The sequence below is a fragment of the Vicia villosa genome, unplaced genomic scaffold (genome assembly GCF_029867415.1).
Source record: "Vicia villosa cultivar HV-30 ecotype Madison, WI unplaced genomic scaffold, Vvil1.0 ctg.003665F_1_1, whole genome shotgun sequence".
Classification (NCBI taxonomy): Eukaryota; Viridiplantae; Streptophyta; class Magnoliopsida; order Fabales; family Fabaceae; genus Vicia; species Vicia villosa.
Genome location: NW_026706264.1, coordinates 189,292 through 207,577, shown reverse-complemented (window position 1 = coordinate 207,577; position 18,286 = coordinate 189,292). Strand labels below are relative to the sequence as shown.

Sequence of the window (18,286 nt, the reverse complement as noted above, 5' to 3'; positions counted from 1 at the left end):
AAATTTCCATAGACTCAGTTTGTTGATCCTGAGATGTTGATGGGAATTTTCGAGTAAACCATTCGGGACCTATTGTTCTGTGTACAAACGGGGCCATAGAAGGATCGAACTGATTACGCTGGGCAAACATCATTGAATACGCCAGAAAGTGTTCACGAAGCTTCCCAGTTTCTTCTTTTGGAGTTAGGTAAGCTAACCTGGTCCCTTCTATAGTTCGATTCTTGATTTTGCTATCTTCCTCATTGACGTTTCCTCGAAAGGGAAGATGAGTTTCGAATGTAGCGTTAAGCCACAGTTGCAATAGCCAGAAAGGACCAGCATAAAGCAAAGTACCGGATTTGTAATTCTTGGTAAGGTTTGCAGCTTCGCTGAGGTTTTCATAAAGAAACCCTAAAAGCAGTTGGCTGAGGTTGAGCTTTTTTCCAGCATGCAACTGATTAGCCATGCAAAGGTATCTCTTTGCAACTTGTATGGATCTTGAGCAGAAGGCACATCGTGAGAGCCATAGCGCTAAGAAAGCAATATGCTCTTCATCGGATACTGCCGTTTCGGTGGTGATATGGTGCTTCTGGATGAATGCAGTATAAGTGACTAGCGAGTCATTAAAACCAATAGTATCAGTATCCATCTCATTGGGATCGAAGGTTTCGCCAGTTGGTCGAAGTCCTGTAATCGCAGCCACATCGAAAAGAGTGGGGGTAACCATTCCACATGGGAGATGGAAAGTGTTGTGAGAAGCATCCCAAAAGTGAACCGCTGCTACTAGCATGGGTTGGTTATATTCTAAGCCTGTTTTTGACAGTTGAATCAAATCGTATATTCCTAACGATTTCCAGAAGGATTCTTTCTGTTTCTCTACTTTTTCTAACCAGGCATAGTACAAATCAGGATCTTTGGCTAAAGGAATTGACCTAAACACTTTTACAAAGTTGGTCATATAGTTTAACCTAATTTTCGTCAAAGCCAAAGGGGTTACAGTTGAAGTTTCTTCAATGTTAGCAGATTCTCCTGAGGGAGAACAGCCATCTTCATCTATCTTAGTTTTGCTAACTAATGGTCTAGTCTTGTAATAAGCAGGGAAGAATCTATTCAGAGATGAAATATTTTCACCTGGTAACGGACCCATAAAAGCAAGAGATTTTCCAGAAAGTTCAAAGGGAATGATTACCTGGGAAGCGTAAATAGTGCGTACTTCTTCGGTGTTAGGGTTTGGAATGTGCTCTTGTTCCCCAGACCGTGTTGTTGATTGGAGCTTCAGAACAGGTTGAAGAACATTTGAAGATGAAGCCATAGAGAGATTTTGATTAAGAAAGCAAGATTTTGAAAAGATTGAGGATGTTGGTTTTTCTGTTGAAGAAGATGAAGAAATAGGAATGAAAGGTTGTATAGAAGTGCAAGACCAAGTATTTAAAGGTTTAACGGAAACCCTTTTTAAATCTTTTGGGTAAAACCCAAAGAACACGTGGCGGCTGGTGATTTAATCCGACGGCGGTCGAATAAATTAGCTTCACTCCTAGTATGTAGGAGTAATGATCAAGAAGTAAGGTCAAAAACGTGGGAATGTAAGTTATGAGAAGACATCTTTGAAAATGACAAGACGTTTCGGGAACAGGGTCATCAATGATTATGACGTTAGTCAGCAGTCTTGGAACTCTCAAAGATCAATAAGAAACGAAATCTTATGATGACAAGAAACGCCTATTTCTGTTGATTTTCGAAACAGGCATTTATTGGGGGCAATTTGTTAGCTGAAGATTTCGTCTTGTAATATTTGTCCTTCGAAGAAGTGGAAAATCGAAGGAAAGATGGTTACTGATGGCCATCCCTTAAAAATAAAAGATGGCTACTGATGGCCATGCTTCGAGAATAAAGATTTCTAAGTTCGTTATGAAGATAATGAATACTGAAAGCTAGTGAAAGTATGTGTCTTCGGGGACTTAGACAAAATTTATAAAATATATTCAAGTATTACTACTTAGCGTGTTTTCGTAGTGTTTTTAATACACTGCCACGCGTCGAAGACGGACTCAGGCGGGAAGATTTGAAATTCGAAGACGGTTTTGTAACTGTCCAAGTAACAGATGGCGTCGCTGGAAGTTCTTATGAGAGACGTGGCAGCAGATTAGTGTAGGACCGTTAAGGTCGAAACTAGTATAAATAGGAGTCTTAATGTTAGGATTCTGTGTGTTCATTTTGTACAAATCACTCACATATTTACTCAAGTATCAAGTGTTAAGAGAAAGAGTTCGCTGAGAAAATGTACGTATGACACCACCACTTTAATACATGTGTATTATCTTTCGTTTTCAAATATCTTTCAGAATTACTGCATTCCATTTACTTCTTGCCATTTACATTTCTGTATCTTTACTGTAATGTCATTTACTTTCGAATTACTTTCATGGCATTTATTTTCAAAGTCTTTAACGTTTCTGCATTCTAAGATTCTTTACGTTTTAACAGTCCTTTTAGTTTCATATGTTATGTTACTTATCTTTTCATTGAAATCATACTTACATATAACAAAGTGATTATCAAGATTACTTGTTCTTTAATCGAACAACGCTTATTGAAGAAGACGAATCATGAATATGGTTCAAATGAACATTGATAACAATCTTTTTGACTATGTGTCCTAGGATCAATCTAGTCGATCCTGCGAGTAACCAAATCATATTTATTATAGTTTGGAAGACTAGCGGTTGTTTATCGGAAATCACCGTAAACAAATACTTAATACTGACATTACAAATATTACCTAAACAAAACGTAGCGAACAGTACGGTAAACATAAAGAACGGTACATTCTAAAAAAGCAGAAGATACGACAAACTTTACATATGACGATTAATGATCCATGCTATGAACAACAGAAAATAGATGATCGGAAGTGTAACCATTGCAGGTCCGCATTTTTCAGGACTATGCAGACAGAAGAAGGACATGATCACCGTAAAAATAGTGATGACTATAAGAAAAAGTGTATCCATCCACTTTGCCATTTTTGCCGGGGAAGAAGAGAAAATAATTATGAGATAGAAGTTTGAGAAATTTGGGAGATGAGTGAAATTTGATGTGAGAATTTATGGAAAAAATGAGGAGTATTTATAGAGTGAAAAGAGAGAGATAGAGATGTTGGGAATGGAGTGGTACCGTTTGAATAGTAGTAGGATTTGAAAAAAAGTATGGTAGGTTTTGAAAAGAAAAGGGGTATAGAATAAAGCTAGGATTTGATTTGAAAGAAATAGATTTGAAAAGAAAGGAAGATATTTGAAAAGAAAGAAAGAGATTTTGAAAAAATAATATAGTATAAAAATAAAAATTAGTGGGAAATAAAACCAATAATAATTTAATTGTTACCAGTATAATCTGAAACCCGAACTCCGCGTCTGCAAATTTTAATTCTGCACCAACTGAGTCAGCATTATTTGTCTGAAAATAAATCTGAAATAAACAGTGTATGAAGTGATAAACGGTATTTGGCGTTTATGTAAGAATAAATTTAACAGCGAACCAAAATACTGTATAAAAAATTCTAAAAATTGAGTATTCATAAAATCAGGATATTTATGAAATAAAAATCCAAGATTGTATAAAACTCCAAATTTTTAGACAGAAGTCTGTTGACTTCTCTTTGAAAAAAAAAGACGCGGGCAAATTTTGGGGTATAACAATAATGATCAAAACACTTAGAAAATGATGGGATCTCAGAGGTCAAAAATTGGGGTGCAACAATAACTGAATTCTTTCTGCCTGTCTTTGTTTCTGTGTTGTAGGTTAAGTATGTCGTGGGGAACCAACATAAATGTTGGCTCCTAGAAACACAGATGAATTTGGAGATGACATGGTAGAGAGCAGTGCTGCTTATATCATTCGTATTCCATTTGGTCTGAGAAATAAATATATTCCAAAAGGAGAACTCTGGCCTTACATTCCTGAATTTGTTGATGGAGCGATGGGCCACATTATACAGAATTCCAAGGCCTTTGGGGAGCAAATTGCCAGTGGGCATGCTGTCTGGCTGGTTGCTATTCGTAGGCATTATGCAGATGCAGGTGACTCTGCTGCTCTTCTGTCCGGTGCTTTGAATGTACCGATGATTTTTACCGGCCACTCACTTGGTCGAGATAAGTTGGAACAACTTTTAAAGCAAGGCCAATTATCAATGGATGAAATAAACTCAACTTACAAGATCATGCGTATGATAGAAGCTGAAGAATTAGCCCTTGATGGTACTGAAATTGTAACACCCTTCTAAACCCCCGCGGAAAATACAATAATAATCAGAGTAAACATGAAATACAAGGATGTCACAACTTCTTTAACATAAAATACCATAGTCATTTGTCATGCCACACGAGGAACCATTTAACATAAATACAATTCATGTTCAACACAGCGGATTATAATTCATAACATTGCATATTCATCATCATTCATGCAAGTTACTCTAATACAATTATAAAACAACAAAGCCAACAGAGTAATTCGTCTCTAAACTAGCGTTCCCCAGTGTTACAATCAGAGCATGACTCGACACGAACTACGGGCTAGCCTACAAGCTATCTTCACCCAATCAAGACGCCGCTACATCCTTAATCTGAAATCATCAAAGTAAGGGTGAGTTTCATTCGAATTAATAAGCATTATGCAATCATAAGCAATAAAATCTCATAGTAATTATCATCCACTCAATCATACACATAATCGGAATTATTACAACAAGCAAGCATCAATCCAACAATATTGGCCATCGGCCCACAACTCATCAATTTCATCAATGATCAAGTTATATTAACAACATCTTCTCAATACATCAATCATGTAAACACACCAAGGCATAACACTGGATCTCATCCAATCATGTTATAACCAATGCATATGATGCAACTGACACTATGCATGTGGTACCAAAATTCGTGAATCACATTCACAGGACTTCTCTCTTTGATACTGCCCTCTAGTCGCTCACACCCCACATGGGCACACGACTACTGCCTCATCGCTCACACCCCACATGGGCACACGATGACTTCCCGCTAATCTCCGCACAATGGGAATTAGCCTTCCAATGCAAATGATTTATGAATAATGCACACATGACACATACTTACATCTTCATACATCATCATCATTCCGATGCTTAACATCGCTTAACACCTCTTACCAATAAGGTCACAACAAGTATGTACATGTTTAAGCATCATTCAATCATTCACATACATACACCACATCATCACAATAACATACACATCATAGTAATGTTAATTGCCACCATAACCAACATATTAATATTAACAACATATTAATATTCACAATCATCAATCATCACCATCATCATACATCGTTACATCTATCATCATTACACACCATGTAATAAATTGATAAAACAACTCAACAACATAATCACAAAACATGTATTCATTTACGACATGTTATAAACCAACATCACCCAATGAATATCATGATCCCATCACCAATACAAAACATGTATCAATAATCATATATAAATAAGCACATATACATATACTATATTCCAATTCATCAATGATCAAATCGAATTAAAATAAAGTTGGCCACTGCCCATTTCATCACTTTATCAAATAAAGCATCTCATTAGCTTCGCAACGCCCAAAACGGCACATAAAACAGATACACGGATCAAAAGTTACGGGTTTTTAAAGATAAAACATTTTTAGAAAATATGCTGCAGAACCCGGGTTGTCCCTACGTGGGAACCGGTTCCTGGCAGCTTCAAAGTCTCGTCTCTGGTTTTTACTATGGGGAACCGGGTTGTCCCTACATGGGAACCGGTTCCCAGCTACCCAGAATCCATATTTCTCTGTTTTTACAAGGGGGAACCGGTTCGTCCCACATGGGAACCGGTTCCTACGTACCTGCACAGCAAAAATCACCATTTTGACAGCATTTACCATATCCCATTTCCCCAATTTCAGGTACATACGAACATACACACAATTATCATTGATTTTCACACAATTACACATTTCAAACAAGTTATTGACATGTATTAACATCATATATCACAAGTATCAACAGAATCATGTCAATTCATACAAGATTATCAAAACCTAACAAAATTCCCAACCCGACACGTACGATTGAACTAGACCACAATCCTAATCAATCATACTACCTACAATCACATAAGGAATACTAACCCGAAGAATCCCCCCTTACCTCAGAGTCGAATCTTCGAAGATCTTCTTCCCCTTTGGCTCTTCTCACTTCACGTGTTCTCCCTTTCTCAGAGTCTGTCTCCTTTTCTCTCCTCTTTTCCCAATTCCTTTATTTTATGAAAAATAAAATAAAATATTATAATGGGCTTGCTTAGTCAACACCCCCTCTTCTGCTAATCACCACTCTAGGCCCAATGCCAATAACTCATCATTTTCCAAATAATTCCAAATAAAAATACTAAAATTCCAATTATTTAATTTAAATCCAAATTAAATTAATAAACTGAAATTATGGGGTGTTACAGAAATAGTCATAACAAGCACTAGACAAGAAACAGAAGAACAATGGCGCTTGTATAATGGTTTTGATCCAGTATTGGAACGTAAAATACGAGCAAGGATCATGTGTAATGTGAGCTGTTATGGTAGATACATGCCTAGCAATGCCTTAACAGACTTTTTGTTATGGACCAAATTAGTTAGATTGGGATGATGTCTTAGACATCCAACCTTTGCGTGTGGACACCTCACCCATGAAGCCAAAAGATGCTTCATGTAACACCCTATTTTACCCGACGAATGTATTTAAAATCAGAGTTACAAAAATTCCAACATATAAACAGGATGTTACATTTACTACGTAAATTAATGACATTTAATCGCATGTAAAACATATACATAACACTTAAAACTCGGATGAACCGATAACAACATATTTTGATTTTTGAAAACAAACCAACTTTCATTAAATAAGCAGCGGAATCACAATTTCAACTTAAATGATATATTATCTTGTCCAACTTAAACAACTTTAAAGACGACAAATTACTTATTACTATCAACTCAAAATTCAGCAACTATTATAATAACAAGTATAAAACACAAGCGTTCATCCCCCCGAGTGTTACGTATCAGAGCGACCAACACCTGACCCGAACTAATGAAGGTAGACAACCTTCATTATGGATTACATGCACGTTACCAACATAGGGGTAACATTCAAACAGAAGGGGTGAGATATCTAACAATATAATCAGATGTATGATAAATACTATTCTAGAATCAGTTCATGCAAATCACCGCTTCACAACTTTTAATCAACGTTTATCACAACAAAATCATTAACATAATATAACAACTATTTTATCATCACAACACTCAGAGATGCAACTTGAAATACGACTCATTACAATGCACATGCATGTGGTACCAATGAAGCAAAGCCCCCAACTTAATAATTGCCCGTTAATAGAGGCATCAACAAGACATAAGCCTTCAACTTTAAAACAAGGCATAATCCTTTAACTTTAAATTTTTCCAATCCAGGCCAACTTACAGAGCATAAGCTCCCAACTTTTATGCTATGAATGTGACAACATTATGAAAGCAACAACAACAACGGCAACAAATCAACATGGGCATAAGTCTATAATATACAACCACAACAACAACAGTTCAACGTTGGCATAAGCCTACAACTTGATTTCTTTGTCAATTAATAGAGGCAAAACAACAACAACAAAAATTATCAACAACAACATAACAACAACAGCAACCCAACCACAATAACAATGACACTTCAACAACAACAACTCAACAACAATTCAACGACATCAAGATAACTTGCGAATTCACAACTGTAATATACACATACAAAAACTTATACAACTCACCGTCTCGACCGAAATATTCGTAAACCGCTTGGTATAATTATTCGGATAGTCTGACTATATTCTGCTAATTTATTTCTCTGCTACGGACCTACTGATATTTTATGCTCTGCTATACCTATTAGTACTACTATTAACAACCTTATATTGATATTGTTTTGTTCTACTGTCAGCTATCATTTTATTATAGTTTGTAGTTTAATTACTGAGCCTTAATATACTACTGGTCACTAAATTGTTCTTCTGCTACTTTATTTTCCACTGATACTTACAGTTATGCTACTATCATTAAATTTTCTGTTACTGTTACTAACATTTCAACTAACGAATCTTTGTTTTCTTTAATTCCATATACAACTATTACTAACTACTACTACTAATTATTATTATTATAATCTATTATGACATGATCCTACAAATTACATGTTCATGACTTAATTAATACAATAAAGGCATTATTATTATTATTATTATAATCTATTATGACATGATCCTACAAATTACATGTTCATGACTTAATTAATACTTACAGAACCTCACCCTTACTTTGGATTGGAGACCGCTCTATATCCCAATTCCTACATACTGCTCATCCTATGATATTAGGGTTGTGTATTTTCACTTAAATATAAAACAAATAACATTATTATAAACGTTTTCCTACTTGTCACATAAATAAAACACACTTGGCAAGCCACGTCATCATCCGTTAGTGGAAATTAACGGCAGGAACCATTATGTGGATGTCGAATTTTATAGGAACCATAATTCAATTTTTTTTTATAAAGACTTAAAATGCAGGATCATATACTTATAAGGATCCCTGGCATATTTAAACCTAAAATATATTAAAAGAAAAATATTCCTAATTATTTTTCTTTTTAAAAGTATTATCTGAAAGCAACATTTGATATGTGATATCAATTTTGTGCCCCACTTAAAAAATGTATGAAGAAATTTCCAATGTTAATTAAGTAATTTTTTTAGACATGTTTATGATGTCTAAGAGACTATTTTCATTTTGAGTTTATGATTTCAAAACACATACTTAAATTTCACCTAGGACATACTGTGGAAATTATTATTGAAGTTAATAATATAATAATTTTTAATCTGTATTATTTTTTTAATATAATATAGTTTTAAAAACAAATAGATTTTTTAAAAATAAATATTATTAAAAAAGAAATAAAACAGATTAAGAAGCAACCATATAACGCAACATGGATAAAAAGAAATACGTTTTTATTGACAAATTAGCAATACTACAGAGTAAAGTTAAATATTGAACATTTATATTATTATTTAAATAGAAAATTGTAGCAAAAAAAGAATATTAGAATTGGAAAAGAATTTAAAATGATATCCGATATCAGAATTTATTCTTTTTAATAGAATTATATCCTTTTTTAGGGTTATTAATAGATTTGTATATCATTTTTAAATTTAGTAATAATCTCAATAAATTAAAAATAATAATATAATTAATTTAAAAAATTATATAAGTGTAAAATTTTCTTACATTGCTATTAAATCATAATTACAATCATTAAATAAATAAATATTTTTAATTTTCAATATAAAATCATATTGTCATGTACCATTGTATATCTTGGTCTACTAAGTAAATATTCTAGAAAAGATAGAATAGAGAAGACATTATTATTTTTAAACATAATACATTTGTAAGTATTAGGGGTGGTAAAATGGGTCGTAGTTCGTCGTGTCGGTCCGCGCATCCGTCATAAATTGATGGGTTGGGTGGGATTTTGGGCCCGCCGGCCACCAAAGCCCGCCCCGCCAAAACTCGTCCCACCAAAGTCTGTCTCGCCTATTCATTCAGCATGTATATGGACTTAAGTCTGTCTTTTTTTTAATTAATTTTAGTAATTTCAATTCTTGATGATTTTATTTTATGTATTTATTTATAAATATTTTTTTAAGTAAAATTTGTAAAAAGGATATTCTTATAAAAAGTTATTCTAAAAAATAAGTGAAAATTTTAATTGTAAGGTAAAAAAAGTAATCTATAAATAAAATGCAAAAAGTATAAATAAAAAATAGGCGGTTAAGCCCTCCGTCCGCCATCCCGCTATCTTAGCGGGGCGAACATAATTATTATGCCCATTTCATTTGACGGACTTGCCTACCCCGCTCGTTTTTTGACGGGGCTAAGGAGGGCAGAGACGGGCGGCCGACCTGTTTTGTCACCCCTAGTAAGTACTATACTATCTCTTATAAATACTATAATGTGTTTCTAAATATAATATATGTCTAAATTATATAAAATGATACTTAAATATTTAACATCAGAGAAAAACTAATATAATACGTTGAAAGAATGATGATTATATATTGTGTAATATTTAAAAGAGAATGATTGAATAAAATAGAGATAAAATTTAGTGAAGTGAAATTAATGTGTTATTTTGGAGTAAGAAAATATGAATATTAATATATTAATATATATTATTTTAAATTTATAATTATGTTGGCCTAATAAATTACCTATGGTTTATATGAACTAGCTTTAATGCATAACCGACTTTTTAGAACTGGACTAATAAAATCCTAAAAAATGTAAGCTTTAATTTAAAACTCAAATAGTATAATTTTTTTACTTAACTAGCTATTACTAATTTTTTTAAAAGCTAAACAGAAAAAGGACAATTGGAAGAAAAAAAAATTTAAATAACAAGGTTTAAAAAAAAATTACCAAAAAAATAAGTTTTTCAAAAAATTTACCAAAGTGTCTAGGTTTTGAAGACCCCCCTGGAGTATGCGCCAAATGAATTAGCGCATTAGTACAAAAATTAGGAGTATGCGCCATATGGTTTGGCACAAATGTGAATTTTTTTTTTTTTTTTTTACTTTTCACAAACACATATACGCCAAATGAATTGGCTAATTCAAAAAATTTAATACTAATGCACCAAAATGGTTTGGCGCATACTCTAGGGGATCCTGCAAAATCTAGACATTTTGGTAAATTTTCTGAAAACCTTATTTTTATGTAATTTTTTTTATAAAACATTGTTATTTAAATTTTTTCATCCAATTGGAAAGCATTTACTTTGGTAGGGGATATACTTTTTCATCTCAATGGAGACAGTTGTAAATAATGATGCAATAAACTTTTATAATAAATAATGAATAATATTATATTTTTAAAAATTGAATATAAAACTTAAGAAAAATAGTCAATAAAGTAAAAAAATAAAAGATTGATATCCTAGTACCTATATATATATATATATATATATATATATATATATATATATATATATATATAGTATTAACATTTTTAATAAAAATATTAAAATTTTTAAAATATTAATATATTATTTTTTAATGTTTTGAATATAATGAAAAATATGGTGAGTGACATAAGTTTAAATTCAAGATTCTCCATCAAAATAATTTCAATTAAACTATATTTTAATTACTATCCTTAAAATATAATATAATTAACTAATAATAATTAATTAATTTTGGTTGAAAATCTAGATACATGAAATGGTTCATTTTTCTAATCAAATTATTTTATGGGTCAATTTTAAGGTTTGATTTAAAATTTAAAATTAACTTTTAATATATAAAATGATTTGGATGTTTTTGATTAATCTCAAGTAGAATACATTTTTTTTTCTCTTTTGAATTGATTCTAACTTTTAAGCTATAACTCTTTTTTTTAGTGAAACATAATATTTTACATTAAAATTTAGTATTTAATATATTTTAATAAATATATTCAAAAATTATTTTATATTAAATTTACTTTTAATCAAAATCAAAATTAGTTTTTGTAGTCGAAAAATCATTAAAATTTACCATGCAAATGAAATATACTGTGGTAGGTGAAATTTAAATATAAAAAGAAAAAGATCATAAAAAACAAGGATATCCTACTAATAGGTAATATAATAATATAAAATCAAATAAGAATAAAAAACTAATAAAATAGATAAAAAAACTCTACAATTAATTTAAAATAATAATAAAAAATCAAATATAAAGGAAAAAATTAATTAAAAAAATTCCCTACTAAATTATTAAAATAAGGGAAATGCTAACCAGTGTCCTTTGAGCATTTTTTTAAGTGATTAAAATCGTAAGTATTTTTAAAAATTCATGCAATTCAATGTATTAGAAATTGAAATCATGACTTTTATAAAAACATTTTCTTTATTTAGTATGCTTAAAGAGTGTATGAAAGCTGTCGTTAGAAAAAAAATTAAAAAAATAATAAAAAAATAAAATAAAAAGAAAAAATCATTAAAAATAAAAAACCCCACAAATATGTTTAAATAATAATAAAAATACTAAAATAATAATAAAAAAAATCAAAAAAGCGAAGAGGGAGAACACTTTATTTGTGTTTAAAAGGAGGGAGACAGAACGGATTAGAGATATAGCCGCTCGAAAATCAAACCCTCTCTCCGCTTCTTTGCTTCTTCTTGTTCCATTTCTCTACACAATGAGCAACGACCAGAAGCAAGTTTTCAGCGTCGCAGATCTCTCTTCTGGTGCCAATTCTCAATCTCACTCTCCTTTTCATCAATCTCTTTCTATCATGTTTTATACATGCAAATCTTTGTTTGTTGAATTTTGATTTTCCTTTGCAGCTCTCAACGATGATGGTCGTGCCCAATTATTTAACGCTATTCAGGTTTTGAATTGTCTCTTTACTAGTTACTTCTCAATTTGAATTTATCTTTTTACTTCAGTTATAGCGGTTGTGATATTTTGTTCTGATTATCTAGTTAGTTTTTATCGAACTCTTAATTTGATTACAATTTTTATGTTTTCACGATTGGTTTTAATGAATGGTTTTGATTATTAATGATCAACTGGTTTTTTTTTTCTTCTAGTTGAATTCGGTTGATGATTGGTTTTACTCAATTTCGTTTTGTTCTTTTGGCTTCAATTATAATCCCTTTTGTTTTTTTCTTTTGTAAAGCTTCATCATTTACTGTTAATTAATATATGTTTTAATGGAACTCTTGATTTGATAATCAATGTTCATGTTTTGGCTTTTTGATTTGATGATTTGTTTGGTTTATTATTTTTCGAAGTAGTTTTGTTTTCTAGTTCAATTTAGATGCTCAATTATTCAATTTGAATTTCTCTTCTAGATTCAATTATAATTTTTTCATTAATTTTTTTGAAAGTTTCATGCTTTATTGTTTTTTATATTTTGGTTAATTGATCCATGATTTTGAAGGTCAATTATTATTTTTAGTGTTTTTTGTTTTGGTGATTGGTTTGAGTTATCGTTTATACTGATATTTCATTTTTGCCTTGATATAGGGTTTGAATGGGCAGCCCTTGGATGTTCTTGGGAGTCTTTCTCTATCTCCCATTGTCAGGAAGCGTGTCGAGGTTCTTAGACAGATTCAGGTATATTCCCTAAATTTAATAGTTAACTAGTTATTATGATGCTTCAATTCCTTTTTGGTGTTTAGATTTTTTTCTTGGGTTGTGTTATTACTTGATCTGTATCATTTATGATAATTCAGTGTGATAGATCTCTTGTCATGGCTGCATTTAAGAAGGGTTGGATCCATTTCGTATTTATGATAGTTGTCTTTTGTAGTATTTTTAAGAGGCTTATTGCATGACTCCAACCGTGATCCTCACGGCACATCGTTTCACCTCCAACTGTTACTCTGAGGCTTTCTTTTGCTTAGCGAATCATTATTCCGACTAAATTCTTTTATTGTAAAAATTGTGTGTTCTGAGTATAATGAATCTGTCAATTGCTCTTATAGTTTGTATCTAATCTTATGGTAATTTTATTTTTTCTTGTCATTAGCTTTTTTTATAACAATGAATATCAACTGCTCTTATGAGTTCTTTGTAATACTGGCTTCTGATCTTGATTGATGACTGTACAGAGTGCACATAATGAACTGGAGGCAAAGTTTTTGGAAGAGAGAGCAGCTCTTGAAGCCAAATACCAAACTTTCTATCAACCATTGTATGCTAAGGTATCATGAGGATTCTGGTTATTGATTTTTCAATTATTCATGTTTAAAGTTATTGGGTTTAATTTGTATGGTATCTTTATCACTAAGTTTATTATTAATGAATGCAGCGCTATGAAATTGTGAATGGTGTTGCTGAAGTGGCAGCGGTACCAACTGAAACTGCTGTTGAAGGTATTAACTAGAAATTGATACCTTACACTTTTATTGTTTCAAATTTTCGACTTTACCAATTTTCCCGTTGAAATTGACACCTTACACATTTTATTGTTTCAATTCTCGACTTTACCTATTTTCCTGTGACTTATGTAGAGAAAGGGGTACCATCTTTCTGGCTCATTGCTTTGCAAAACAATGATGTGGTAGCTGAAGAGGTAAGTTGGCAAAAGTGTTCGATTGTTAACTTTTTTTACACTTCAATGTTTGATTTTTTATTATCATAAAGTCACTCATTTTGTAATGATCTTTTCATTGCTTCATTATGAACTAGATTACGGAGCGTGACGAGGAAGCTCTGACGTATCTAAAAGACATCAAGTGGTCGAAGCTTCAAGACCGAAAAGGATTCAAGCTCGAGTTCTTTTTCGATTCCAATCCTTATTTTTCAAACACAGTCCTGACAAAAACTTATAACATGGTGGACGAGGACGAGCCCATACTGGAGAGGGCTATTGGGTAAGCTGGTTGTTTTTACCCGATGATATTATGCAGTCTATTTTACCATAGTTTACGATCATGAATAAGGTTTGTTTGCTGCATTTTTTTATAGGACGGAAATAAATTGGTTACCAGGAAAACGTTTAACCGAGCAGACTTTGACAAAGAAGTCGAAGAAGGGCTCAAAGAATGCAACACCAATTACAAAAACGGAAACCTGTGATAGTTTCTTCAACTTTTTCAGTCCACCAGAAGTCCCTGAAGATGAAGTGGTCCTTGATGAAGAAGTGGTATGACATACTTTCTATATAAACTCATTGCAAATACAAATATGAAATACTATATTTTTTTGAACAATTTTATTTTTAATATTTAAACAGGCTGAGGATCTTCAGAATGAAATGGAACTGGACTATGACATCGGGTAAGCTAATTTCTGTACTGTTTAAACGTAACTGTTTTTGCTCCTTGTAATCTTGATTCTATATTTAAATGCGACTTTTTATACTTGTTAGGTCAACTATCCGAGACAAGATCATCCCCCATGCTGTTTCATGGTTTACTGGGGAGGCAGGAGACGGCGATGATGAGACTGACGATGACGATGATGACTATGATATGGATGAAGACGATGATGATGAAGACGATGATGATGAGGAATCTGATGATGGGGCTGAGTCGGAAAAGGTATAATCTTGATTATTTGAATTGATGAAATGTTTGTTTAATTTACTTATTTTTATTTTATAAATTTGAAGTTTGAACTTGAATTAACATGATTGTTTTTCCCTTGTACTTTGGTGTTAATTTCCTTCGGAATCTTGCTGCAGTCATCAATAACTAAGGTATGATATCTTAACTTTCGAAGAATTTGTTTGCTTGATTTCCTTTTAGTTACATTGTCTCTAAGAAAAGTGATAGCAAAAATCTCTTTTTAACAAAACTTTCTTCTATTTGTTGAAACTACGAAGTGTTAATTCCCCGTTTTAATGTTGTTTTATGATTTTAGAAGGGCGGGATAGCGCAGTCTGGCGATGGTCAGCAGGGTGAAAGGCCAGCCGAGTGCAAGCAGCAGTAAGAGGTTTTGGTGTCCGGATTTGCTTGATGGAGGAAATTTCAATTTTATGCAGTTTTTTTTATAGTTTAAATTTATTTAGTGCCCATTCTCCTATTTTGCTTAGTATTTGGAGATGTGGTTATTATAGTTTGGGGATGTATTGATTTATTGCTACTTTGGTTTATAGGTTCGACCTAGATACTTAATATTTTTGACAATATTTTGTCCTCGGTTTCATAATATTTATGGTAAAATCTGGTTACCAATTCATTTCAACAGGTTTTTTCTTCTTATTATCGGTGCATGTATGGATTGTGTTTTAATTTTCTGCAATTAGCACGAACGATAGGTAAGAAATTCACATTATAAATGAGAGAACTTAAATATTTTGAGTCTAGTTTGATCCATCACCCTAGCTATCGAAAGTCTTTTTAAGGACCACTTAGAAAAGTAAAAATGATTCAACAGTAGTATATAAATGAGAGAACTTATATGACCTAAAATACCGTAATTTGTAATTTTTACTTAGATTTTAGTCGAAAATCTGTGGACAATTAAAACTATTCTTGGGTTTTAAGTCTCGAGTTAATTTTCATAGAAGTAGTTTGATTGGGATAAATTTAGATTCCTCCTTAGATCTAGTTAAGGATTAAGGATTTTATTCATTGTAGGATCTAGTCTCTATTTTAGATATCTAGGATTGCTAGTGGGGGTAAACTCTTGGTTGAATTCCACTTGGGATCCTCTTGTCATTGTCAATAAGTTGCAGATCGAAAAGGTTTAATTCTTCACATCATAGATATGTTATCCTAAGTAGCAGAGTGGTCCTCATGAATTTTGTCCTCAATGCCATTTCTGTTTTCTTCCTATATTTCATTAGGATGATTGTGAAAGTATAGAAGGCTTTAGTGAAGATCCAGAGGAGGTTCTTCTAGGGTGGTGTTTTTTGCCCTTAAAAAAAACTTATATATTATTTAGAGTATAGTTCGATTGACTCTATGTATCGAATGTCTTTCTAGTAAATTTGGTTAAAAGCAATCAAAGGTCATTGTTAGTGTGCAGTGATGACAATGGTTTACGTGTTTGTGGATGGTAAAACTTCTCGAGAAAAAATCATTCCAAATTAGTTTATGAATGCACATTTGAGGGGAATTGAAATATCATGTGTTAGTTTATGAATGCACATTTGAGTGGGAATTGGAATATCAAATGTGGGTGTCTGGGTGAGAATCTCTCATATTAAATGGCAAAGTAGGATTTTGCAACAATTGAATAAAATCTAATGTGGGCTGTGGCCCTTAAACCTAACTCAATTTACAGATATTGATATTATCAGACCGGAAACAATTGTATGTATGATATTTTAATGATTATTATTACTCGATCTAAAAAAAAAAGTCTAACGTGATAATCTTTGGCTCCTCTCATGATCAAATAAAAATTACTATTTAATTTTATTTTAGCATGTTCTTTTGTCCAAAATTTAATATAAAATTTGAAAAAAAAAATTGATAATAGAAATTATTGTGACAATTAAAAGTGATATTTTGGCGGTAAAAGTTTTAAAAATAATGTTTTGTTAAACTAAATAGATTTTGAGCTTTCCAAAAAAATCAAGGGGAAAGTAACTAACCGTAATATAAGGGTGAGTTATGTATATATAGTTAAAAATTAATTTTATCACTATTTTGAATTATTTGAAACTAGCCGTTGTAATTTAAAAAATAGCTAATTTAATTTTTTTTTGATAAGAACAAAATTAACTCATATCATTTATCAAATGAAAGTCAATACAAGGAGGAATAACATAAACGATACTACGCCTAGATCAAGAATTAACCGCCTTAACTAGCGAGTCGACAACCATATTCGTTTGGCGTTTAATAAACTTTACCTCAAAGTTTGAAATAAAAGCTAACAAATGCTTTATAGAAAGAAGTAAAATTAAACTCAGACGAACCAGTAGCTGTAGAATGAATGCCTTGAATTACCACTTGAAAGTCGCTTTCGAATATCACATAATCCAAATTCATGGTAACAACATGTTGAACAACTTCTTTCAAAGCTAAAGCCTCAACTTCTAAAGATGGCATACTACCTATATCCCAAGCAATTCCTGCAGTAATGAATCTACCCAAGTTATCACAATATACAAACCTCTGTTAGTAGAACGATGAGTCCTGTTGAAGTCGGCATCAGCATTACACTTCACCCAACCTTCAACTGGAGGAGACCACACTAAAGAGATTTGATTATTAGTATTCCTTTCATGAGTATCATGGGCAATCTTGCCAATAAAAATAGGCTTGCAAGCCTAATCTAGAGAGACCCCCGTTTCATTATTCCATACTATATTGTTACGGTTCTTTCAAATCACTTCTACCATCATAGCAAAACGCCCTGCATCCTTCCTATCTTCTCTACTACAAACATCGAGAATAAGAGATTTAACATCACTAGAATCTTGTATACGAGCTTACTAATATCAATCTTCAACGCCATATGAGCTTTATTCCCCCTTGTCTTTTGTTTGAAAACATGAATAATCTTAATAGCCATCATTGCATTATCTAAAATGGACAAATTTTCAACAAACGCAGATTGCTCCTCAGAAACACATTTAGCCAAACAACACCTCATTCTGTTAGCTAACAATTTTGCAACCAACTTGTAAGCTACATTACACAAAGAAATAGGACACAGGTCTTTCATTGT

The 18,286-nt window shown here is 32.1% G+C and overlaps 1 protein-coding gene across 4 annotated transcripts; it reads left to right on the top strand.

The window, feature by feature from the left end:
- The first annotated feature begins 12,251 nt into the window (after positions 1 to 12,251).
- On the top strand, positions 12,252 to 15,847 carry LOC131641327 (nucleosome assembly protein 1;3-like). 4 transcript variants are annotated; one of them, XM_058911628.1, is made up of 12 exons: positions 12,252 to 12,396; positions 12,496 to 12,539; positions 13,181 to 13,270; positions 13,768 to 13,860; positions 13,968 to 14,031; positions 14,170 to 14,231; positions 14,348 to 14,532; positions 14,627 to 14,804; positions 14,895 to 14,938; positions 15,030 to 15,201; positions 15,345 to 15,359; positions 15,527 to 15,847. In XM_058911628.1, exons 1-12 carry the CDS (start codon positions 12,348 to 12,350, stop codon positions 15,590 to 15,592), a joined length of 1,062 nt encoding a protein of 353 aa, XP_058767611.1. In that variant the 5' UTR covers positions 12,252 to 12,347; the 3' UTR covers positions 15,593 to 15,847. The 4 variants fall into 4 exon arrangements, with proteins under 4 accessions (XP_058767611.1, XP_058767610.1, XP_058767614.1 ...); XM_058911627.1 differs by having other exon boundaries at positions 15,524 to 15,847; XM_058911631.1 differs by having other exon boundaries at positions 15,332 to 15,359.
- The last annotated feature ends 2,439 nt before the right edge of the window (positions 15,848 to 18,286 follow it).